This window comes from Lottia gigantea, assembly GCF_000327385.1.
Source record: "Lottia gigantea unplaced genomic scaffold LOTGIsca_87, whole genome shotgun sequence".
Lineage (NCBI taxonomy): Eukaryota > Metazoa > Mollusca > Gastropoda > Lottiidae > Lottia > Lottia gigantea.
In genome coordinates, this window is record NW_008710867.1 from 307,268 (window position 1) to 333,529 (window position 26,262).

Here is a 26,262-nt window from a genome sequence, read left to right on the forward strand (position 1 = left end):
GGGGGGGGGGGGGGGTGGGGGGTCCCAACTGAGCACAACAGAAGTCATTCATGATATCTACATTTTTCAGGAGGATGGGGGGCATGGGCAATGGCTGTGCTTAGTTACAGGCCACATGTAGGTAGGCTTACCTGTGCCACGAAACTGGTCACCCCCTCCCTCTCATCGGGATCGAAAGAGCCTTAGGCCAAAGGGTCCTTACAAATAGACTTTGCAGGAACAGACCTAAGGCAAATCAAAGAATTTTACTCTAAACTTCAGTTTGGTTTGAACATTGACGAAAAGGCTTAGACCCACTGTGTCTGTAGCCGCTATAGGATAGGGTAGGCCTAGGTTCAGACCTTTCAATAACGACTCATTTTGCAGGCTTATTTTAGCGATCTAAGATGAATAGAAATCTTATACAAGGTCTTGTGTATGGCAGGAGGATTAATGAAAAGTATTTTTGTGTTTTGGAACTGTGTAAATACCTTTGAAACTTGTTTTTCAATGCAAGCGAAGACTCAATCAAAATTGAATTTTCGCGATCGAGTTGCACCATCCAAGGGAGATAACTCCAATAAAGTAAAAGTCAAATGGCTAAAGACCACAACTAACTACCATTTTTTTAAAGTCGTCGTCAGAAACGTTCAGTGCACTCCAATTCTGTTGCATGTCTCAGGTCTTGGCCAACAAGCAGAGTTTTAAAATTATCTTAGATCCTGTACATTGGTTTCAGACATCAAATCTGTCATCAGGATAGCTTTTCAGGAAATGGTGCTCAAGTTGTAACTGCTAACTTATGGGTTAATCTTGTCTATGCCTTAACTGAAAGGATAGGGGTAGGTAAGGCAGGGCATGCTAACCCTTCCACAACAACTGATATCATTCAGAATCCCTTTGGGAAAGTCAGATCATATGCCATTTCTTAAAGGTACCAAAAACACAAAGCCTGTTCATAATTAAATAATTTTACTAATCATTTTAAGAGAAATACAATAAATTTTCAACTACTTTTGTTTGTTTTTTTTCCAAATTAGTCACACAAGGTCCAATTATAACATTGAAACTTTTTCATTCAAATTCTTGACACATTCAGAGGTTATTCATAATTCAAGGACAAGTTTGGTTTGTAAAGATTTTTTTCAAGTAGTAGATATGTTAATACAAATATAGCTCAATAGTACATAACAATTAAACTTATGGACACTTTTGTCAGGGATGTCAGCTTTTGGTTATGTTAACGTGCACAGTAAAACAAATCCTTTAACAAATCTAGATATCTAGATCAAGAAATAATTTCTTTACAACTCAAACATGTCCTTTAAGGAAATGTCGTCAAAAGTCTAAAATCTAGTTCAACCCTAGTCCTTCTTCCTAACTTTGTCTTCCTCATGTTTTAATTGACCGATTCTTTTCTTATGGCGCTCAATGGATTCCTGAAAGGGAAATAAATTAAGAATTAATTTCATAGGTTTAACTTGGTCTTAAGTTGCCATGTTTCTCAAAAATTACGCAGGAATAGCATGCCTGAAAATTTCTAAGTTTGGAAATTTTAGCACAAATATTTTGGCATATTTCGAAAATTTACTATTAGATACAAGATAGCTGGACATTTGTCAGTGAATTCAGACATAACTGGCAAATGATAAATTAGTTTTGATGGTATTCTCCAATGGAAAGTGAGTATATTTACATGCATCCAATATATATGGTGCAAATACTGAAACATGCTTGAATAGAATTTTAAAATAAATAAAAATTTGAAGATATAGAGGTTACATACAAGTGTAGAAATGATACTGTAAAAATTTGAAAGAAAAATTTAAAAAGAAACATCCCTTAAAGTGATGCAGTTATCTAATTAAATAGTTTTTCCCCAAAAGAATTAGTCATCTAAAAAAGAAATTGGTCAGCCAGCTTTGCTAGCCTAATAAGCCCAGATGTTAAAAAGATTATAGAATACAGCTTTTTCAGGAACTGTGCTGGCCCTGATACACGATCTACATAATCATCAAATAGCTACCATTGGCCCTTTCAAACCCGTTTCAAATCATAAAACATAACGTCTACTAGCACTGCCAGATATTAAGACCCCTGATTTTGCAGTCACACCCCCTATTTCAAGACTAATACAGAACCTCAAGCCTACAGCTTTTGGGACAGTTACCTTATGTTGCTTAATAGACCTTTCATGATGTTCTATTTCTTCTCCTAAATGTTCCTTCATTTTCTTCAACTGTTCAGCTTGCTAATGGAGGTAGGATGTTAACAACATCAAGAGAAGAGAGGAGAGGAGAAGAGAATAAAAAAAAGTGTTACGTCACTACAATAAATACAAGCATGCTAAATAGGCTTTGGTGAATGAAGGAAATGCTTTCATCAAGGGCAATAACTCAAGAATATCAGCCAGCTGGATCAAGAGTCGACTGACTCGACCACCTTCAATAAATCAATTTTTCAACTAGAACAGTAGATAGTAAGTCTAAACATGTCAAAAGTTTGATTTTTTAAGGCTCATATGTCAAACACTTTTTCACAATAAATTTTGACCAAAGGGGCCATTTAGGCCTACATTTAAGCCCAAGCATTTCTTTCATTACCAAATGTAAGTTGCCAAAACAACAAAAAAATGATTAGGCCTACAAGCAACCATAGAAATATTTTGGTTACAAGGCACTGCTTCACCTTATGCATCTCAATTTGTCGCTCTTGATCCCGAATTTCATCTTTCAAAAAAGTTTTCAAGTCCTTAAGTTGTTCATATTGCTGGCAGCAGAAAAATTAAACATAAAATCGAAAACATTTTATAAATATTACAGGTACTTTTGTGCCATATTTTTTAGCTTCTGTAGTTTGGAATCCGACCTATGCTTTCCCAAAGCCAAATCATGGTTCAAATAGACTCTAGCTGTGAGACATCTGTCAAATGTAACAATGTGCCTCTTATTATTACACAGCAAATTCTTTAATATGAGGCCAGGTTCACCAAAATGTAGGATTCTAGTTTTGAAATCCTGATTGCATTTTCACTTTTGAAGCCGTAATATCTTAAAATCTCAGCTTTAATCAGAGGCATACAAGATAACCATTTACACTTACAAGTTTTCTGAAATACTGTTCTTCATGAGCAGCCTCCATTTTACCAAAACTACCCCCAGCTTCTCTGATGGAGCCCCCTCCTCCACCGCCCTGTAAGATATAAACAGATTGGAGCTTTACACCCACTGTATCCTATTGAGCAGATGAAATGAAATGCTGTATAATCAACACCTTTATGGCTATATAAAATAAAGGAGTAGATCTATTACAGGCCTATGATTTCTTATGGATTAAGCTCACCAATATATCAGTTCACTGTTGGTATATATGCATATTGTGTTACGCCTAGTCAAGATCTAGAACTTTCATTTCTTCACCAGTGCAAAAATGTCAAAAAGAAGAATTTTCTGGAAGAAAAATGCCAATACCTACCTTGCCAGCACCTGATCCGAATTCATCTGACATACACCTTGTCCTAAATATAAAATAAGCTCATCATCAATATTTAACGTTTATGTTTTAAGCTAATCTGAAGCAATTTTTAGATCTGGGACTGCCTTATGCAAGAAAATGGCGAAATAATACTCAACATCTCAATGACAAAATTGACTTTGAACAACAAAATAGACCAATTCGTCAATGCCACTGGTCAAAAAATTTACTGGACATAAAGAATGGACAATTTGGCTAATAATCACAGCAGTGGCAAGGAAATCAGAAGAATACAAACCCTGTTAAACGAACAAGAAGAGGAGCCCTTGCCAAACATGCCAGTCTACTCGTCGCCATCTTGCTTTGTAACGATGAAGGACGTCAAGGGATGTAACTCTATTGTAGTAGTGTTTGACGCGAGTAAATTACCGCAGTTAAATAATGACTTTTTAGTCCAGTCTGTTTGCCTCTTTAATTTGCTTAAAAAATCGATTTCCATGAAGACTTTTACATTAAAGCCTTCACATTAAGCTTCAAGAGAGTTCCATTAAGTCTTTCATAGCCGAATAGCTTCTTCAGAAGGATTTGTACTTCCATATATGTCTGCGCTGGTTTTTCCCCTGCCCGAATGTTTTTGAGGAAATGGTCTTCCTGTTTCAGAGACTTTGGTACAAATGGCAGTCAACCTGGTCCTTCAATAAGGGAATTAATCCAATGAAAACAAAATTAATCAGTCTTTCACATTTTATTAAGAAAATTTTGACATGAACAGAAATTTAAATTTATTTTTTGATATTTTGATTCAAATTGATGGACAAATTAGAAGGATAATATTATTGAAACATTTTTTAACACATGAAATGGAGTTTTACATCCTATATTTTGTCAAAAAGGAATTTATAATTTGCAATAAAATAAAATGAAACGAAAAAGTACATTTGTTTTAAGGTAGCCAATGATATTTACAATCTAATAAAAATGCAGTTCAGCAGAGAAGAAAATGAAACATAATTTTAATTAGATTGACCATGTACACTAAGCGAGAACAATAGTTTTAAGGGGATATTCTAAGCTTTATTTCTATAAACATGACTAGGATATCAATAAAACTAAATATTAGAATTAAAATTACAAATCTACACCCAAATCCAACTTAAAAATCCAGAATTTAACAAATGCAGTAATCTTATTGGATAATAAAACTAAATTTAAAACTGATTTTTTTAGTGCTTGACCACTCAGATGACTGGAACACAGAGACCTGAATTGACCAGCAATAACAGAAAGTAACTAATGGCCTGATGGGTTCAAAAGCTATATGTGAAGATGCTCACATACCCTTCAAAATCAAGATGTCTGCCGCAGGCATTCAATAAAATTTCTAACACCTAAAATAAAGTAATCTCACAAAAAAGAATTTTAATAAAATATATTTTATCTTATTTACAATAACATACATTAATTTGTTTTTCTTTTTAAAGCTATCGAATACGGGGCTGTTTTATCAGAGATTTGCATCGCACAATCTGATTGGGTAATATTATAAATGCACTAGCAACTACCGATCAGAGTTTTTGTATGTCTGATCATAGTTAAGTTACATTTTTTTAAACAACCCACCCTAGACCAGAAAAACTGAACTACAGTCATCCAACTTACAGTTTAAGATATTTTGTTACTTTTATTTTCTGTGAGCTCCTTCACTCATTCAATACAAAAATAATCATGTGAACCCATTAAAACCAAACAATATTGTCAGATCTTACATAAAAAAATTGTTGACCAAATTCCCGATCGAATTTTATTTTAGGCGGGAAAGTCTGTCAAAAAGTAGCTGAAACACATGAATCCATTCTGCGTAAATATCTTTCAGAGAGTTCACATACCTTATTATGACTATGATATGGTGGGCTTAAAAACCCTTCCAGCAAAACTGATTTGTTTCGGGGTGGCTTAGAAAGTTTCTTATTTAGAAACAACAGATCAGAAACGAATATATTAGAAGCATCACATGGGCAGACATGGACCAATCAAATACAATTTAACAATGGACAATAAGAAATTAAATGAACCAATCACCAAGTCTGTAACAAACAATAAGTAGGTATCAAATAAGCTTAGTTGACTTTCTTTCCTTTTCTCTGTTTGACATTTCCGTTTTCTGTGTTCTGGTCAACTTCTGGTAGGGAGTTGATATCCTCATCTTGAACTGAAAGGAAAAAAACATCATGAATTTTGCTATGAGGGAAATTTTGTCAGGACAGCGGCATAACCCCATTCCATTTTGTTTTGAACTGTCAAGGGATCTTATAAGTGCACAGCCTGTAGCACATAGGACCTGCACCACTGACAAAAAGAAACTTGTGTTATGTTCTCAGCAGAATTTTGGACAACTCTTTAAAGCTCACCTTTAGTTCTTTTCTTACTGGGCGATCGTGGCTTTTTGGCGGCAAAGTTGGCACTTCGCTCTCGTAATTTACGTAAGTGGAAAGTGATAAAGGTCCACATTAACCAGGCTTGTAAGAAACAGATTGCTGTCAAACAATTCAATCTAGAAAAAAAAGATAAAAATTTGGATCATTTTTGATGTGACTATTAAAGATGGCAGCTAAAATATGCACAAGGAATGTTCCAAAGAATAAGTAATATAAGACAAAATTGATATTTCTCAAGCTTATTGACATGGTTAAATCAAGAAAAATAATTCAGAATTCATGAAATGAAAATTAATGGAATTCGAACACGTCCCCTCGAGTTATAAAAATGGCTGACGTACCTGATGAACTGTGTATTAAAATTACCAGCAGAGACATCAAAAATAGATTTGTTGCTCTGTTCTAGACCATACCTAAAATATAATAAAATTCTTTCAACATGTGGAATATATCTAATAAATCAGGAAAGATTGATGCCAAGAGGTTTGACCATGGACCAGTTGGTACAAAGGACCCTAATTTTATTCCAGTCAAACAGGCACGACAATCTGGGAAAGACCAATGCCAAGAGGTTTGGTCAAGGTCCAGCTGGTAGGTCCTGAGCTAAATAAGCAGACCCTTTTTCTTAGCAAGAAAGATCCAAAGAAGAATGAAGAAAAACGTACCAGAAAGTTAAAACAGCTAAAGTAATTGTACCTAATCGTACTAACACAAACAATACATTAAATACCATAAAACTGAAATTACAAAAAAAATATCATTTTAAAATAGATTAAGCTAAAAGAAAATGGAGTTAAACAGCCTAAAAACACAGACAGCCCACCCACCCTGTAAAGTCTTTCAATGGCACTTCTTTTAGGAATTGTACACACGTTATAGAACGACAATCACTGGTTAAAGTTTTAAGCAACTTTGTGGCATGTTTCTAGTGTCGTCCTTAGGGGACATAATAACTTAAAGTGAAAAGCAAACTTACCCAGTGTTAGCTAATTCAGTTTTTTCAGCAAAATATAAGAGTCGAGCTACATGATATACAAACTCTACTGTATAGTGTAAAACTAACATACATAGAGCTACTCTGTTAAAACTGCAAAAAAAAAAAATACATACAAATTGATAACACAGTTGATAAAGGAATCAAAATGGTTTATAAAAATGTTGTACATGCAGTGTGCAATGAGGGAAATTTGGTCTCACAATCATCCAGATTAGCTCTCTGTTAAACATCTGAAACTTTGTTGGCTGCAGTGTGCAATGAGGGGAAATAATGACAAAACTTACTTAAGTAAATAGGAAGCTGTGATAAAAACTAAATATAAAACAGCATACTGAATTCTTGGTCTCATTTCATCCTGCAATTATAGACAAAAACATTCAAATAACAGTACAAAGGGAAAAAAACTTTATATTCTAAATGGAATCATGTATGTCAAAGAAGAAAATAATGAAGAAATCTAAGTATACCAACTCACCTTTTTCACTTTTTGGAAGTATAATTCAGGAAAGGTGTGAATCCAGTAAGCTATTTGAAGAATAAAGTAAAACTTAACAAGAAACCTAAAAAAGAAAAAAAAAAAACTGTGAAAGATCTGGCCAAGGACCAGCTGGATGACAAAGTTGTGATCCAAAAATGGCAGAGCAGCTTTAAGCATACAAATGGACCAACACGTTTTAAGACGACCTTTAAAATCAGGGAAAACAGGGACCTTCATACTTGTAACCATGCGCCAAACTCACTTAAAATAACCAATGAATGTATGAGTTGGCCCAGGGTGATAGGTCTAAACAAAATAACACCAGAATGGATATACTTACGGGAAATTAGCATGAGGATAATTGTCCCATAATCTACTGATTCCCATTAAATAACTTTCCTATAATAATAAAACATTGGGTAAATGAATACAGGCATCACCATGCAGTGTGCAAATGAGGGAACTAGAAGAGCATTAGCCTTTTCTTTCCTTATTTCAACTGTCAAGGAATCTTTAATATGGACAGTCTGTAGTACTGTGGGCCTCGATTTATTGTCCTGTCCAAACGACTAGACGCCTATTATCCATGTCACCCCCCTGACCTGCTTCACTGACAGGGGCACCGGAGTTGTAAAATCCACAGGTATATTTCATTTTGTCTGTTACAAAAAAGTTACATACCCTGTAAATGATGTCGACACCAAATAAAGCTGAAGTGATATAAAAGGCCAGCAGTTGTCCAGATTCGTTGAATTTACTGTGTTTCACTTTAGATAGATGCATACGACGGTTGAATTTCTAAAAAAAGGAAAACATGGAATCAAAATCACAAGGAGAAATTTGATTCAGTGCAAATCCAGTTCACTAAATTGCAAGAACCACAGATGTCTGACTGAAAATTAGGTGCAAGGTGCATCTGATACAAATAAAAAATGGCTCAAAAACAATCTTTTTAGGCGTTGAAGCTTCAGTGGCGTCACATGATTAATCAGTAGCTTGGTACAATTCATGACCAATAGCGTCACTGCTTGTATTAAAAGGGTTAACCACTTACATCTAAAACATATTCCTGTAATACAGCATGAACCACGATACAAATTAAAGAGTAAAAAAATACAGCAAAGACATCTTTTCTACCATAAGTATAATATCCTACATCAGGATCATAATCTGCACTAGTTGTCTCTGAAACACAACAAACAATGTAAACTTTACATCACAGTAAATGGACAAAAAATATCTGTTTTATACACAATATTTAATAAAAATATGAAAAGAAGTTGTGTGAATTGAAACATATGTTAAAATGTAGAACTAACTTTTTGGGTAGATTTGAATAAAATAGAATTTTCTCCCGTGGCAAAACTGTTTTCTTATTTAGATTTTTTAAAGAAAATGGGCATCTCTTCTAAAAACTTACCATTGAGGGTAACATTATGTTGCATTGTAACAAACAGTGTAGCAACTGGACTAGTCACCTGAAAAAAAAAATTGATAAAATGTTGTCTGATTGAAACAAATAAATATCATTTCATAGACTAAAGAAGTTATAATTTAAATAGTTTCCATGTCTACCAAAAAAAAAAAAGTAAAACCATATGGAAATAATGCTATGTTACAAATCAGATCTACCATTTGCCCATTTGGGTGAAATGTCCAGGATCTAATGCATTATTAAATGAAGAAATCTGCAAATCAAACCTTATAACCCTGGCATTCAGATATAAAAAAATATTCATGTCTGGAAATGGAAATTTAGTTTTTGTTGATGCCAACATACCAAATTTCTCAAACCAAAAAACAGCCGGTAGTTGAAAATCGGCATTAAAAAATTACCTGGAACATCAGTCCAATGACAAATACCATGGCAACGCATGAGACGATGTCTGGGTGATTCTGAATGATGAACTCATGGCTGAAAATCGGTGGATTTTTCGACTTATTCCTTCTTGGTGCCATTTTCGTGTCTGAGGAAATCACCGACGTGGCTTCTTGTGTGGAGACGCCGGAAGTGGCGAGTAGCCTCGATTCCGTTATTTTCTCAACCTGATAAAGTTATTAAGACGATTTTCATTGGTTGAATCTCAAGAGAGGGTGGAGCTGGAAGGGAATTTGTCAAAATGTTCACATTAACTTTTGCTTTCTTTTGCATAGTTTTGTGAATTATCTGTACATTTGTCTTCTCGATTGATTCAATATTATTCCATTTTTTTCATCCTACAAAATTGAGAATATTGGAAAGTCAGGAATGGTCGAAATTAACTTCCGAAAGCACTTGCCGTTAAGTAATTAATCAACTAATCAAATCACTTGTTTCACACTCCAATAAAATTGATGATCACATGACTCGAATAGCGCGTGCTGGTTGTCATCCAAACAGCAGAAATGGTGAAACTTTTACTGTTTTGGTGATTTTCGACTAATTCTAACGGTAAATTAACCGATCAATCTATGCTTTTTTATAGATCATTATTCAGTTGATTCTTCTGATGCATTCTTTTCACCGATCGCCTGTTTGATTGTCTCAAAACATTACAAATAACCTCTTGACGTTTTGTAAAATACAGAAGTTAGTTGTTGTCTGTAGTATTGAGCCAATCTGTTTATTACGATTATCTCCCATGGATCATTAAATACCTCCAACTTAAAATCGACTGCACTGTGCGATCAGACTTTTTAGTTCCAGTTCATAGGGTTTAAATTTGTCTCTGAACGATGATTTCACAGAGATATCGAATAAGGTGTCTATTGTCAGTTTTGAAAAAATACAGAAGTTAATTGTTGTCTGTAGTATTGAGTCAATTTCTTAATTTGGATTACCTCCCTTGGACCATTAAAGTACTGCTATGCTCTTGGCTTCACAACCAAGATAGAGATCTTCTAGCTTGTTCATGACCACAATGTGCCATCACATTTTTTAGTTCCATTTTGTACTGTTTGTATGCTGATTTTTCAGAAGTATGATTATCAGAAGCGTAGAATGATAAATATTTTGGATTAGGCATATATCTTGTGCTCTGTCCAATTCAGTGGTTGGAGTACCCCCTTCTCTCATCTGCTAGAGCAACCTTAGTGCTCTGCAAAGATTCTGGTATTTTTATTCTCTCATTTCAAACTGAAGAAAAGTAGGATGTAAAACTCTATTTCATTTCATTTCAGAAGATTAAATGGATTTCAAGTCATTTTTCGTCTAACTTCAATCAACAAAGAATTAAAAAGGGTAAATAAATTTATTTAATATGTCTTCCCTTGGGAAATGTTCTTACTTTGAGGATGATTTGAACTCATGTCTTCTGAGCTATTAGGATCACCTAATTGTCGCTTTCATCCGTATCACTTAACAGAATAGAAATACGTTTCCTGGATTGTCCACGATTATTTATAGTGTCATCCTCCAAATTAATACAGATGTCTTGGATCTCCACTTCTCAGAAAAACTTTTATTTTTTTAATGTAGGCCTCTGTTTTAAATGTCAACGTTATGGACTTTATCACTTAAATTGTTTTGTTTTAATGACAGACAAACTCGATGTTAAATTCTCGTTTTGGGTAGGGCTAAGTGTTTCAGGTCTGTAACAACCGATTATGAAAATTTCTATGGGACTACATCCCTTTAATATCTGCCAATAATAAATGGCATATTTGGAAGCCAATATCCCTTTAAATGGTAAAAGTCTCAAGATTAGCTTTGTTGATTGACATCTGGTTTGATCTATTTATAGTAACATCCCTATTCAGTACTGTAAAGCTTGGAGGCCATTTCCCTCACAAATCAACAGCAGAAAAAGTTAGGTATGGGTATAAAAATGTCTAAATTTTCAAGATTTTGATGCAGAAATGACTTGATTCTAACTATGTGTAGCATTTTCAATTGTTTTTGAGCTCTTGTCATTTACAAAATATTGATTTTTGCACAGAATTTCTGTGTTTTGATACAACAATTTAGGTCATTTGCTGTACAAGTATGAAGAATTTTCCCTAATGCATTTGTGTTTTGATGTATGAAAAATTCATACAGAGTTTGGTCACTGAATAATGCGTAGAGCTTTTTTTCAGCGGTACATAAGCATTAGCGCTCTATCGCAAACATTTATTTACCAATCAATATGTTTTACTTAAAACCTAGAATTTTCATATTGCGTAGCCATTATTGCTTTGAGCGCCATTTTAAAGGTGAAATTATCGTTCCAAAATAGGTTTTATATTTCCATAGCGCTTGGAGATTTTGTGTGATTTTAATTACTGGTATGAAAAAAACTGCTTAGAAAATTTCAAGACCAATTTGTTATCTCTTTTTAGAGTGACGTGAAAACAGGAATTCTGTAAGACCAGGCTGTATTAGAATTGGTAAGTACCAAGGTCTTTTACTGCAGTCCCCTTTCTGATTTACTGGTCAAATCTGGATCTACCAGTTCCTCCATTGTGTTATATGGATGTGATATCAGCACATTTAGTGCGGGACATAACATGCAAAACAATCTTCAGATATGTCAAAATTAAGAATTAAGCACCATGTTATTCTCAGCTTCAGGGGTCTAGACGGCACCCATGTCTTAAACTTATTTACTGTCCTTAAAGAAAAATGTCCTTAACCACAGCCAGTGCTTTCTGTAGTCCAAATGTAGATATTTTTTAAGTTCTAGGGCTCTTTAAATCGAAATTTAAAACTTTTATGAATTAAACGCAAAATTGTTGGAGTAACAAAGTTTGAAATTATTTTTTTTAATAAGAAAAGCAAAATCTTATATAAGTTGAGATATTTTAATTATTTCTTACTCAGCCAAAACTGAGATATGATAAAAACTAACTCTAAGCAGGTCTGACCAATCAGAAGCCGGTTGCTATGGTAACGACCTGACCCCGAAGGATAAGTAGTTGTATTGTGAGCTGTTCTTACAAACACTAACTCACTGATAAATTGAAGATGGAAATTTGATGTGTAAACTTATGACTTAAGAATATTAAGAGTAGATTATTTTTAATTTGAGTTTTATTTGGTTCTTAGTTAAGCCCTAAAATGCCTTGGCTGCGGGATCATGCAAGGGTATTTGTATTTTGATAGATTTTGGGGGAAATGGGGGATATTCTGGAACCAACTTAACAATCCTTGTTTACCCCATTTCATATATTTGCATAATTTTTTTTAATTGCAATTATTCAATTATAAATTTTCAAAAATGCGTGTGATTTTGAGAATTCTACTGCTGATGATGGTTATAATAACCGAAACATGTTGTGACATCACCATGAGATAATGAAATAGATTTTCTACATCCATCTTGAAATTTGAAATCCTTATTCAAAATGTTTAAGAAATAGGCCCCTAATATCAGAATACTCTTTAAACAATACATAAATTATGTATCATTATTGAACACTAAACAATACATATGTATCTTTATACTCATTGAACATTAAGCTATACATATATATCCTTATTGAACACTAAACAATACATATGTATCCTTATTGAACACTAAACAATACATATGTATCCTTATTGAACACTAAACAATACATATGTATCCTTATTGAATACTAAACAATACATTTGTATGTATCCTTATTGAACATTAAACCAAACACATGTATCCTATTACCTGTTGACAATACATATGTATCCTTATTGAACTTAACTCGATAACAAAGCTTACTGTCAATCAACAATATAGCCCTGCAGTTATAGTATCCTTTAGCTAGACTTCAGCTCCACCCACTAAATCTAAAAATAGCCAAGCCTTGTTGATTACACATTGCCACCATTTTGTGAAGATATCTGCTTTAGATGAAACAGAAATTTAGCATAATTTTAGCTTGGGTTAGCTCCAATGAAGGTGAAAACGGTTTATATTTACCAAATTTTGCATTCTTGTAAATGAAACAGCATTGATTTGTGTCTAAAATGAAGCCAAGCTGCCATTTTCAAGACTTTTGTAGTCTTGTTTATAAGGCCATGTGATTAATGAAGGATTTAAATTGAGAAGGGTCATATAAACTCATGTCAAAAAGGCTATTTTTGGCAATTTGTCGCAAGTGCATTGAAAATTTATCAAATTTAGCGGCATAGTAGCAATTGGTCATCAAAATCAATACTTGTGCATTATTAGTTGTTTGGAAATTTGCAGGTATTACTTTTAATAGCTCTTTCATAAGTGATAAGTACTATATATATATATTTTCCATTTTGAAGAAGATAAATTATGCTGGCCATTTTGTCGCGAGTGCATTATTTTAACGAAATACAAAATTTTGTATTATCAATGTATAAAAAAGTCATCGATTTTTTGTGAAAAAAATATAAACTTAAGTTTGAAAATATGTATTTTAAGTTATAGATTTACGCTAATATCCGCTTGTAATTTTTTTTCATAATGTCAAGGGTAAAATATAACCCAAATTCAATCAACAATTCCATAAACAGGCTGTCTACTTCATTGATTTTTTGTAATAACGATATGTGCTAATGTATGAACAAGTTATAAATAGGCCTCTTAGTTATATAGACTATACCTACTATATAGTATTTACTTGACTACATTGGCGGCCATTTTGTGTAAATAGGAAAAGAAAAACTACTGAAACTTAATATTTTAAGACGTAGCTGGCTATCACAAAAATTATTAATTATTATAAGCAACTTTTGGGATAATGACGTCACATCGAATTCAGAATGGTGTAAATAAAAGTCATAACTGGCCCTGATACACATAAAAAAAAAGCCTGAAAACCTCTTTCCAACCTGTTGCTATGCTATTTCTTTCTACTAATTAACGTAAAATATTTTGTATTATTTTTCAGTCAATGAATCAAGCTCGTACTAAAGCCAGTGTCATACGAAATGAAAGCATACGACGAAGACGATCAGCTCCGCAGAAAATATCAACCGCAGAAAAAGGTAATTGTGAATTATCCAATCAAAATCTTTATTAGTTCATAAGGTTCCCTCAAATTTCATTGCAAAGCACTACGAAGCACCTGTATAACTCTTTTAATTTCATTTAACTTAACATTATTCGAAAAAAGAATTGTCTTTTCATTTCAGATGCCACACCCCCTAGTTCCGCAGGCTCCAATAAGAGTATCAGAACGAGGCTATCCACAGGCACGTTATATATGAATGGTACCTCCACCATTAAAGATCTCAAACCAACAGACGACGAAGACATGCCCAAAACTTCTAAAGGTACGAGAAAATTGTTGCTTAACCTTAAGCTTTTAGTTATAGCAGAAATGCAAGAAAGACAGACGTCTGATTGAAAATTTGAGTGATGCAAGTCGAACTGACATTTTCCCTGATACACGTAGAAAGTTTAGAAAACCTTTTTACAATCTCCTTAAGGCAGAAAGGGACTGTGTGCTGTGGCTGTAGACATTTGCCAGTGTTGTGATTATATTTCCCTCATTGTAAACAGCATGGAATTGCCTGTCTTCCTTGGCCCAATCCAAATCTGACATAAATTATCTCTTAACTCCCTTTTTTAATATTTTCTTCTTTAGAACCCACAGTATCAAGAAAAAGGAACGCAGCAAGAGATTTGGACACTCCATTTTCTGTACCCAAAAAAAGAAAAGTGGCAAAGAATGATGGCTCGGGCACGGTGAGAGATAAATTTTACTAAATCAGTTTTCTAACTGGATAATATTATTTATTTCTTAATCTTGTGCAAACATGATATCTCTGCCGGTGCTTTTGTAAAGACTTTAATCTCATTTGGGAAAAAACATATGGTCATTGAAACTTTTTACAACTTCTGCCTGAGAATGCCTAAATTGGTGCTTAAAAGCACCTCTCTTTCCTCTCTTTCGTGCCATTGGCAAGTGAATTCTGCAATTGCTGATTTTAATTTCAGGAAATCTATACTCTTTCGGAAACGGTACAGATGTCTTTTTGAAATTTAAAAATTTGGAATAAAAATCTCAGATTGATTGCTTTGATTGACAAATTTCAGATTTGATTTACAAATGTCAGATTGATTGGCAACTTTAAAATTTGATTGCTTTGATTCAGATTTGATTTACAAATTTCAGATTGATTGCTTTCATTGTCAAATTTTCAAATTTGATTGAATTTTTATTTTTGATTGTTTATGATTAATCATTGATTTATTGCCCTGATTTATTTTGATTTTTGTTGATTTTATCCTCACCGCTTTCAAAAACATAATTGCCTGCTAGAAACCACCCAAAAAATGTAGAAATAACATATTTTTACAAATAGTTTGAATTTAGAAAATTTAAAGTTGATATATAGCTCAAGAATGAGTGAAGTAATGCAGAGGAAAAAAAAGAAACACAATAATTAGAGCTGAGTTTTATTTTGATGGACAGAGCTATATGCTTGTAATATTTAATTTTATACTCTTCAAGTTTTATTTCCATTGGAGGGTGACCAAATTTATTAAACCTCTTGTTTGTTCCTCTATTTTGTTTCTTATTGGATTTTGATTTTAGATAGGTGGTCTGGACTGATGTATCTGTTTTCTATCTTTGTAGGATAATAAAAATGATTATTTTTGTTGGATTTGTCACAAGGAAGGTTTATTGGTAGGATGTGAGCTCTGTCCACGAGTTTACCACACCAAGTGTTTGAACATCAACAGTGAGCTGCCCAATGAATGGGTTTGTCCTGAATGTGAGGTGAGTTTAAAGCCAGTTTTTTTGTATGATTTTAAGCACATGTAAAAGGCAGGACTCTATCTGTCAATCACAATAAAGCCACACCCACTGTGAATAATTCATAGAGAATACCATTTGTTTATCATTCCATTGCTGTTTTAAACTCTTGTCTAAAGGCTTAATTTATAATATTATACAACTCATTTGATAAATACTGATGTAGAATGATTAAAATAATTTTTGTCAACCCAGAATCCCCTTTAGAGAGTCCACATTTTTGATCTTTGTTCATTCATTTTGCAGCAAATAATGAAGAGTGAGTGCATAGAAACACGAAGTAAAGCTATGAGTATGATTTCTATAGATACATTATGTAATCTATTAAAACATGCTCTACGCAGGATGCAGATACCAGAGGTAAGTGGGAGGGGCTAGAATGATGTGGGAGGAGCATTAAAAAAAAAGGTGTGGCCTATTTGATAAACCCCTTTTTACCCTTAAGTGAATTTGAAAAAAAGTCTGCCACCATAAATAATGTAGACCCAGTGATAAAAAAATCTAATTAAGTTATCTTTGTTACAGAGTGAAGCGTTTGAGAAGCCTGTAGATACAGTATTATTGCCTACATATTCTGATTTTGTTTATAATCCAATGGATCTTGGCCAGCTTTCTAGGGTAGGTTTTTCTTGTTGCATTTATAATACAAAATGTCCCACTTTCAAACTATGAAAAGTCCCTAGTCATCAGTAGTTAAATAAATACTTGCCCTTAAGGCAAATGATGACTTCAGTTGGTAATAAAATTGGATTTCCATAAGCCTAGTAATTTATATATTCAAATCTCTCCAATGCAAAGCTCCATGTCATGGCCATGGACTTCAATTTACTCTTGTTTTCACATCTGGACTCCAATTGATAACTTGACGTTTGCTTCAATATTTAAAATCTTTTGCAGAGTATCAGAAAAAAGCAATATGGCTGCACAGAAGCATTTCTAGCAGACGCCAAATGGATCTATCATAATTGTTATGTTTTTAACGGAAGCGATCATCATTTAACAAAGACAGCTAAAACTATTGTGAAAATCTGTAAACATGAGGTAAGCTTTCCGAAGATTTTTTGGCCAACATATTTTGGAACTGTGTCATTACGACCACACCCCCTTATAAATTAATAGACTGGAGCATAGTTCACGGTAGAAATATATCGCAGAGAAATTGAAAAGGCTATAGTTTGTATTTCTCAGTCCCATTTGATAACCCTACGTCAGAGTATATCACGTCCTGCGGAGCTATAAGATTAACATATCTATGTTCTGCTGTACTTGATTAAGGTGTGCACCAATAATTGGAGAGTTTTGGCTTGAATGTGTGAACTTGTTTTGTAGATGAACGAGATAGAAGTCTGTCCAGATTGCTATTTAAATTCCTGTGAACAATCGGATGAAGATTGGTTTTGTGAACCTTGCGTAAGTATCAACTTGTAGTTGTTCTAATTGGAGAAATTTCTTAGCAGTAGGTGGCGCCACTTTCCTGGAAAATTCCCTCCATTGCCCACTTCTTTGTATTGCCATTACAAAAGCTTACATAATCTGACACTTGCATATATATCTTGTGTTCAATAAACAACATTGTTATGCTACTTTTTTTTCTTTTTTTTCTAGAGAACTCCACACACGTTAACGTGGGCTAAGTTAAAGGGTTATCCATTCTGGCCAGCCAAGGTATGTAATTATTTTTCTAGACTTTGATTTTTGATATGGGTGTATGTACCCCTGTCACATTTTAAACATAACTATCTTTCCGAGAGCTTTTGACCCATTCCTTGGTGCTCACAAATGTTCGTTGCTACCCTATTCCCCGAATTTTAATGTGGTTTATTATTTTTTTTTTTTATTAATTTCAGGCTTTAAGAGAAATGGATGGTTTAGTTGATGTCAGATTTTTTGGAGCCCATGACAGGTAGGTTTTATATAATCATCGTAAAATTTGGGATCCATTTCTTTTAGTTGGTTCTTCGCTTGCCCAATGTGAAATCTTTCAGACCTATTAACCAGTCCATTTTTTTCCAGATCCTGGGTACCAGCTAGTAACGTGTTTCTGCTCTCTAAAGAATGTCCAATCCCGCAGAAAAAAAGGTCCTCCTACTTCAACGATGCTTTTGAGGAACTTAATCGTCATGTTCAAAATATTGAAGAAAGATTTGGGACATTTGAATATCACCCATTTCGAACACCGTACGACAAAAAATATACCCAGAAACCCCCAGGTCCGAGAAAAGCATCGTCTAACAAAATATTCGGAACTCGTGTCAAAAAATCGTTGCATTCCAAGAAAGCAGCAAATGCCTTGATAAATAAATACAGCTCCATAAACTCTCAAAAAAAAATTCCTGGAAGTAAAGTTTTACGTGCAGTCATTGACAAAAACGAATGTGAAGTTATCTTAGATAATAAGTCTGCGAAAATTCAAAATATCTTAGTGATGGACAAGAAAAAAGTGGAAAGCAGCAGCGAAGCAGACACAACTGACAGTGACGCCATATTGAATTCCGATTTGAATGAATCTCTTGGAGAATCTTCCATGATGATTATTCAAGACGCGATAAGTGGACGTAGAAATTCTCAAGACAGCGCCCCAATTGAGTCATCATCTTTAGCAAATGTGACAGACATTAAATCTTGTGTGAATAAAGGTGTTAAAAATAGCTTAAACACATTGACAACTGTTGCCAAGGCAACCGTGACTGCACCTCAAGCATTAAAGAGTGCTGTAAACATTCAAAATCCTGCTCAGGTTTCAAATGAGGATCAGACAATTTCCCAACCCTCGGAAGACACAAAACATTTAAAGTCAGCTAGTCCTGTTTCTATGGAAACAACCTGCTCAGCAGAGGTGAAAAACCAAAATGGCTGCTCAAATTTGAACAGTAAGGAAACAAATAGTGCTAGTGAAGCGAAGACACCTACAGTTGTGAAAGACTCCCAAGCGATGCAAATTTATCCAAACAATTTCGAATCTACAGACACTGAAACAGAAAATGAAAAATTAGTCATTGATTTGGATGGGAAAGGGTCCGCGTCTGAAACAGTTCCAAAAAATATTGAAGCCAAATTAGATCCTCCCAAAGTTGATCAGTTGGTCACAACTCCTCCTAAAAGCACCTCGCCTCAAAAATGCTCAATAGAAAGTCCTATGGAAGTGCAGGAAAGTTCTCAATCAAATGATGCTCCAGTGCAAAGTGATACTACACCTGAGCCAGTTTCAGAGTTAAAAAACCCAAATTCAAATGACGCTAAGTTGTCGGAAACTTCAGAAAAAACACCAATCTCAGTAAATAGTCAAGAAGTTCCCAAAGAGAAATCTAATGATTTGGAACCCAAAGAAAGTGAAACGGATGAACTATCAACCAAAGCAAGCGTGCTGTCAACCATTCCAAATGTGCCTAATACTGATGACTCAGTTTCAGTAAGTGCATCTGCTGCACCATCAAAAACTGTATCTGGTGAAACAGATAGTGTTTTCAAACCTATTTCACTGCCTGTATCAAAACCAGCAAAACCTCCAAATGCTAAGCAAATGTAAGTATAAGAGGGGTCTGTAGCACAGTCAGTTAGAGCATTGGAATCTTTACATGATGTCATTGTCAAACAAATGGTTGTGGATTCTAAACATGGTCAGCATTTGAAAGTGTGGTGACCTTCTTTCTTATTATTCCAGCTGTATTGACTTGCACCTTCTTGTTTTTCAGAGTTTCAAACTCGCCTCCACCAGGTTACTGTGATGAATTCGACTTTCTTTCTGAAAAATCTGTCCATGCCACAGAAAACACACTCCCATCCACACACATTCAAGATGAAAAGAGTCCAAAGATGGAGAAGTTGAAAGATTTTAGCGTCACCCAGAATTCCAAAGTTGACACAATGTTAAAAGGAAAAGAAGAATCCTCAAATGAAGAAATTATGGATGCCAATATTCAGGACATGATCAAATCTTACAGTGCCAAGGTAACAGAAACAACCTATTGTACAACCATATTCAAACCTGTATTGTACAACCATATACAAACCTGTATTGTACAACCATATACAAACCTGTATAGTACTGCCATATACAAATGTGTATTGTATTGTACAAACGTATATTGTATTGTACAACCATATTCAAACCTGTATTGTACAACCATATACAAACCTGTATTGTACTGCCATATACAAATGTGTATTGTATTGTACAAACCTATATTGTATTGTACAACCATGCACAACCATATGATGTACAGTCATGTACAACAGTGTACAATTTTGTATTTTACAACCATGTATTGTCCAACCATCTACAACCATTTATTGTACAACCATGTATCGTACATGTTTTTTTCTGTTTTCAGTTATCTAATTCAATAGAAGATACTCTCTCTACTATGTGTAAAGATATTGTCAATGCAGCTACCAAAGCTCAGGTAACTTTTACTTTTGCTTTCTGTTTTTGACCTGAAGCAAAGATGGGAAAATCCATCTCAAAAATCTCCACTCTCTATGAGGAAAGCAAAGACTCTTTTTTCAGAGACCAGAGCACAAAAGAATTCAGTTTTAAATTGTAATAAGGTCAACCATTTTCTTTCAGCAGAAACAAGAATCAGGTAAAGAGCAAAAACAATATGAAGGCAAAACGAAAGAAGAAATAATAGCGGGAGAAATTCAGCTATTAAAATGGAGTCATTCTCGACAGATTCTGGACATTAAACATAATTTTAGTAAGTATTCTTTGTTCCATTATACTGCATGTTGCTTTATGCTGGGTTGTTCCATGTCCTCCTGGTTGTTCAATGGTCTTTCAGGTTGTTCAATGGTCTTTCTGGTTGTTCAATGGTCTTTCTGGTTGTTCCAGGACCTCAGGCTGTCCTACTGGTCTTTCAGGTTGTTCCAGGACCTCAGGTTGTCCTACTGGTCTTTCAGGATGTTCTATATCCTGTGGATGTTTCAGATCTTCCCAGATGTTCTGTAGGTTTTCCATGTCCTCTTTGTTGTTCCATGTCAAATTGGTTTATCAAGGCTCTATGGGATGTTCCAGTTCTTCCATGTCCTCCTGGTTATTCTATGTCCTCCTGTTTATTCCATGTCCTATGAGTAGTTCCACATCCTCCAGATTGCTCTTCATGTTATTTCACGTGCACCATTTTATATTTTAGAGCTACAGTTTGCTGAGATGACATCAGGCTGGGAATCAGAGTTGTTGAGATTAAAGGTAGAATTTGAACAGGAAAAGAAGAAGGTGATTGAGGAAACCAAGAAAAAGCAATGGGTAAGCATGAGCTAAAGCATTCAGACTAAATCCTCGGAACTCAGTGGCAGCAACAGCCTCCTGAACAGGGGCTATAAATAAGGAGACATCGGTGAGTTGGAAATTCCAGTTCCAAGCTGGGGAAGCGCCATGGGGTGATGTCTGAAGGGGATTCTGAAAGGCTCAATTATTTGTTCATTAATTCCAGTGTGCTAAATGTGGTAAAGAAGCTATCTACTACTGCTGTTGGAACACCAGCTATTGTGCCTACTCCTGTCAACAAGCGCACTGGCCAGACCACATGGGTACCTGCATGCAGGCCCAGGCAGCAACTAGTCAAGCAGAAGTCACCAAAACCATCCAATCACAGCCTACAATACAAACAGTAACCAGTAGCAACAGCCAACAGAACTCTTCAATAATGAAGACCTCTACTAGTCAGTGGAATGACAATGCTGCGGAATCAGCTCAGGTCCAAAGAACGTTTAATTTAGCACCTCCAACAGAGACTAATGGCGTAAGTCTTTAAATTGGGCTTTTTATTTTGCTCTGATTAAAAATAACTAACTGTATGTCTGATTTTAATTTTGAAAAGGGATACAGGTGGTCAATATAGGTAATAATTGGAATATCTATCTTCAGGTTGATCAATGGAGGAATCGAGCCATGCCGTTTGGAAGCGAGAATCTTCCAATTCAAGCATCTCATCCTGTGGTCTTCTCGAAGCAAAATAATATTCTACCCAATCAACATCCACAGGTTAGAATTTTCAATCTTCCGCCATGTTTTTAGTATTCGTAGATAGTAGTATTAAATGTATTTGCTTACTTTTTGGCATTTTAGGATAAACGTCGTATAATACCTTGACATCATTAGGCACTTTTCTTGTTTGAAAGTTTTATGCAAATTTATCTCCCTTTAGTTGTGAGAGTTGAACAAGTAGCCAATCAAATGCCTAGTTAGAAAGCACAATTAAAGAAATGGTGTCTACAACGACAGACGAGAAATAGTTTTAGTGTAAAAATTCCATAATTCTAAACCACGTTCTAAATTCTCCTTTTCAGCATATCAGGATGGCGCCAATCAGCTTGCAGCCGTCACAGATTCTACCCCAAGGTGCCATCTTACCTAGTAACTCTATACTGTACCCTGTTCTCCGCCCACAACAGCCAATGGCCAATCAAAACCCTAATATGATGGGGCATAATCAACTTATTTTATCTCAGGCACCCCCGGGACAACCCATGCAGTTTTCTAGATTTCAAATGCAGAAAAAAAATTTCATATGATTAGATATTTGGCTATTTTTTGGGTGAATTTTGTTTTGCATTTCCAACTCCATGGCATTACAACGGATTGCTTAAAATTTACTCCTTTGGCAAATAATAATGCATTTGAAATTATGGTTTACTTTTTGGTGGGTTTTAATTTGCATTTCCAAATTTTCTGGGATTTTTCAAAGGATCTTGGCTTGGTGGCCAAAAGATCTGTTTCTGATATCACATTTTGAAATTATAAAAGAAGGGTTCCGTGATTTTGTTGAGCAGGGAGGTTATTTTTGCACTTCAAAGATGTGAAATTTTTAGAATATATTTAAAAATTGTATATAGGCAATGTACAAAAATTGACTTTCAGTTGTTGTAACCAGTTGGCCATTTTGTTTCACAAGAAAAAGATGAAAATTTTGTTAAAAGAATTTGTGTGCTCTATGAATATTTGGCTAATGATTTGATGTGACTGCCAATCATGTCTGATTGAAGGTACAAAATGTCCGATATCAATATAAGGCTTAGGCAGCTTTTGCTATGAATATCTAGCTGCAAAGGCTTTCCATCATTGCACACCACACAGGGATGTTCATTTCCAGTATGTGCAAGTAATATTTCATAATTCCAAGGATGTAAAACTCCATTTCATTTCAAAAGCAGTTAAGATATAAAAGAGTTTAATCTATATAAAAATGACAAGATAAAATGCTAAAAAATGGTGGAATGAAAGTTATTATCATAAAGCTTAGAATATAAGATTATACTGTGAACATCTGAAAAAACTTGATATAGTGGCATTTTTCAAATGGGGTAAAGAAATTACAAAATATATACATAAAAAAAAATATTATCCCCCATGGAAAGATATTTCATAGGTCTAAAATTCGGTTTTAAAAATTATCAAAACAAACCTTTCACAAAATTTGTATTTAGAGTTACTTTGTAATGAAGCGAATGATTTAATTTTTATGGACTTTTAAAATCCAAAATCAAAATATTAATTTAATATTTATGGAATGACATTTCAGCCTAGTAGCCTCCTGTAGGCATTTGCTTAAATTTCAACAGTTTGAGATATTTCAGGGCCTGGTTCTCCATAATACATCTGTTGCTCTGGTTGCTGGGTAGGAACAGTGACGGTGTAGGTGTCCGGGTAAGATTGTTGGTAGTTAAACTTGGTGTAGGGAACTTCTTCTTTGCGACCATAGTTTGGATCACGGAGCTGTTTGGAGCGAATGTCCTCAATATATCGGCAGGTTCTCAAAGCTTCCATCCAACCCAGGACTGCGGTCACCAAGGATATAGCTAAAAATAGAAATTTGAGATCGTATTAAAGGGACACAATCGGTTGGACCAATCGTACCTTAGTCAAACTCGGCACCAAAAAGGGCGTCTTCACAATGGTCAAGGTATTAGGAACTTTCGGTACTTACCAGCAGCACCAATAGCTATAAAGAAACCCCAGTCCATCTCTATACTCTCAGGAACTACTACTCCAGACAATCTATTAGGGTTGTTTAGTGGTAGATTCTTCCATTCACTCAAGCCATCGACCCCCAAAAATACAAACGCTGCCAGTACCACACCCAATACTAAACAGATGGCTGCAAAATAAAATACATTTTTTGCCATCTTATAGAAATGTAACGAACATTTTAAGCTATGTGGACTCTCTGAAAGGTAAGCTGAACAGTAGCCTACAGACCTGGATATGTCCCCCGTTCAAAAATTACCCCTCTATGCCTTTCTCCGCCATTTTGAATTCTGTCTACACCTACTTCCATGAATCAGAAACGTGCAGAACTTGCCAATCAAGTGACCCCTTTACTGACTTTTTTCGGCACAGGTGGCTAGTGTTCTGAACTTAATGCTTTAGTGAAACTACGGTTGATTCCATGTATCAGAACGAGCAGAAGTCACCACTAGAGCGCCCCCTATAAAAAACAGGCCATGGTTAAACTTACCTGAGATAGTGATAAAACTAGCTAAGAAAAATTGTCCAACCACTGAACCCAGTTTACGGCAGGACAAAATAAAACTGGCTACTGTACAAATACCAATTCCAACAGTGCCAGCAAAATACAATACTTGTCCGGCTATAATAGAGACTGAAAAATACAAAAATTCACATTTCAATCCTGTTCAGTGAGCGGCTTACAATATTAAAGGGATTGTGAAGAGATTTTTAAATTTAAATTAGTTAATGAACACAATCAAAATGGGATTGTTACTAAATATACGCTTAAGAGGAGCAAATCAAAATGTAAATGTTACTAAAAATAAACTTACGAGGAGCAAATCTGTGGTTGCTAATTTTAGACATGAAAATCATGTCTACGTAACCATCAGCAGACATGAAAAACAGTCCAGAATTAATGACAGTTAGTTCTGGTACTTCTTCTGTACCATATCGGGCATCTTCAGGACTGATCGTTATCTGGAACCAATATGGCACAAAACATGTAACTATGACAGCAATAGTGCCAAAGGTCAATACCAGACTGTTGATGGCTAACAATACGGAAGACCAATAATATCCCATCTTGGTGGACTACTGAAAATATAAGACGATTTTGAAATGAAATGAATAATCCTTAAGCCACATTTAGGGACATCTTTAGGGGGTGAAAGCCATTATAGTAGAGATCACATTTCATAACAGAACACAATATATCAACAGTAGGATATATCATAATATTGTGTTCCCTTATTTGAAACCAAAAGAAGTAGGCCCATGTTATTCCATTCTGCACCTTTTTGGGATAATGAGTATTTTAAGCTTACATAGATATTCATGAAATAAGAAATGCAGCTTTACATCCTATATTTTGTGTCTTCTGCACCTTATATTGTTAGCCAAAGAGAGATGAAAACCTTTTAAGCAATGAGTCAATTTTGGTTTTAGTTGATACAATTCCATATATTTCGAAATTCAAGCATCCCTTGGAACTAAATTCCCTAGCAAAATTCTTAGGGGTCACAAGCCACTCTATTACTCACGTAAATTTTCAAATTCCTTCAAATACCAAAATTCATAAACAACTGTCCGCCATGACAGTTAAAATTATTTAGGTCGGAAGTGGACAATGACACACCTGAAAGGTATGTCTACCTTAATGCAATCTCGGTTATCAAGTCTTTTCAGGTTTATTGAGCAGTTTTCAGTGATGTAGATTCACGAGGTAGGCTACTTAATCCAAAAAAAAAAGGCTGGACTTTTGCCTTGGATTGAATAAGGGGACTACCGGTATGTTTAGATTGATGAAGGGATATATAGTAATTTGCTACCAATGTGAGCTTAAGACTGGAATATTTTGGCTTTATAAAATTAACAAACCTAATAAATAGGGCTGTCTTATTCTAATATTAATTATTCTTAATTTAATTAGGACCCTTTTAGCACCTTGGTTGCTAATTAAATGCTTTGTAATTTTGAAAGGCGTCAAAAGAGATTAGCAATTAGACTAATGCTTCGGTGGATTAACGAGTAGTCCCGACTATCTGTGTCTTCCTTTGGAAAGAGGAGGGGTGGGGTGGATTTTGTGATCCACGAACAAGAAATTGTGAATATATATGCAATTGTTTATCTTCATATTTACACTTTCCGGTCAAGGTCGTTTGAACGTCTGAAATTCAAAATTGGCGGGAAAATATTATGATGGTTTTTTTTATTTGGCGGGAAATATTATTATTGAAAATGGGGAACTAGCGTTTGGTGAAGAATTTAGATGGAA

At 34.8% G+C, this 26,262-nt stretch overlaps 4 protein-coding genes across 4 annotated transcripts; 1 reads left to right on the forward strand and 3 right to left on the reverse strand.

Moving 5' to 3' along the window:
- Nucleotides 1-933: 933 nt before the first annotated feature.
- Nucleotides 934-3,813, reverse strand: LOTGIDRAFT_236756 (hypothetical protein; the record flags this gene model as incomplete). The annotated part of the gene is made up of 5 exons (XM_009067856.1): nucleotides 934-1,418; nucleotides 2,150-2,230; nucleotides 3,082-3,171; nucleotides 3,454-3,496; nucleotides 3,752-3,813. 5 exons carry the CDS (start codon nucleotides 3,808-3,810, stop codon nucleotides 1,344-1,346), a joined length of 348 nt encoding a protein of 115 aa, XP_009066104.1. The 3' UTR covers nucleotides 934-1,343.
- A 2,037-nt stretch (nucleotides 3,814-5,850) lies between these two features.
- LOTGIDRAFT_133925 (hypothetical protein) lies at nucleotides 5,851-9,322 on the reverse strand (the record flags this gene model as incomplete). Its single annotated transcript, XM_009067857.1, has 11 exons — nucleotides 5,851-6,004; nucleotides 6,230-6,301; nucleotides 6,554-6,625; nucleotides 6,865-6,975; nucleotides 7,170-7,240; nucleotides 7,361-7,445; nucleotides 7,704-7,762; nucleotides 8,045-8,161; nucleotides 8,418-8,538; nucleotides 8,780-8,841; nucleotides 9,200-9,322. 11 exons carry the CDS (start codon nucleotides 9,320-9,322, stop codon nucleotides 5,851-5,853), a joined length of 1,047 nt encoding a protein of 348 aa, XP_009066105.1.
- Nucleotides 9,323-15,856: 6,534 nt separating this feature from the next.
- On the forward strand, nucleotides 15,857-18,218 carry LOTGIDRAFT_83183 (hypothetical protein; the record flags this gene model as incomplete). The annotated part of the gene is made up of 8 exons (XM_009067858.1): nucleotides 15,857-16,000; nucleotides 16,283-16,396; nucleotides 16,562-16,654; nucleotides 16,934-17,077; nucleotides 17,366-17,446; nucleotides 17,642-17,701; nucleotides 17,884-17,939; nucleotides 18,050-18,218. Coding segments are annotated over 8 exons (861 nt in total), but the record flags the coding sequence as incomplete, so codon positions are not given.
- A 4,970-nt stretch (nucleotides 18,219-23,188) lies between these two features.
- LOTGIDRAFT_236759 (hypothetical protein) lies at nucleotides 23,189-25,593 on the reverse strand. The gene is made up of 5 exons (XM_009067859.1): nucleotides 25,529-25,593; nucleotides 24,818-25,082; nucleotides 24,493-24,636; nucleotides 23,962-24,132; nucleotides 23,189-23,833 (listed from the first exon to the last, which is right to left on the reverse strand). Exons 2-5 carry the CDS (start codon nucleotides 25,068-25,070, stop codon nucleotides 23,583-23,585), a joined length of 819 nt encoding a protein of 272 aa, XP_009066107.1. The 5' UTR covers nucleotides 25,071-25,082; nucleotides 25,529-25,593; the 3' UTR covers nucleotides 23,189-23,582.
- Nucleotides 25,594-26,262: the final 669 nt, after the last annotated feature.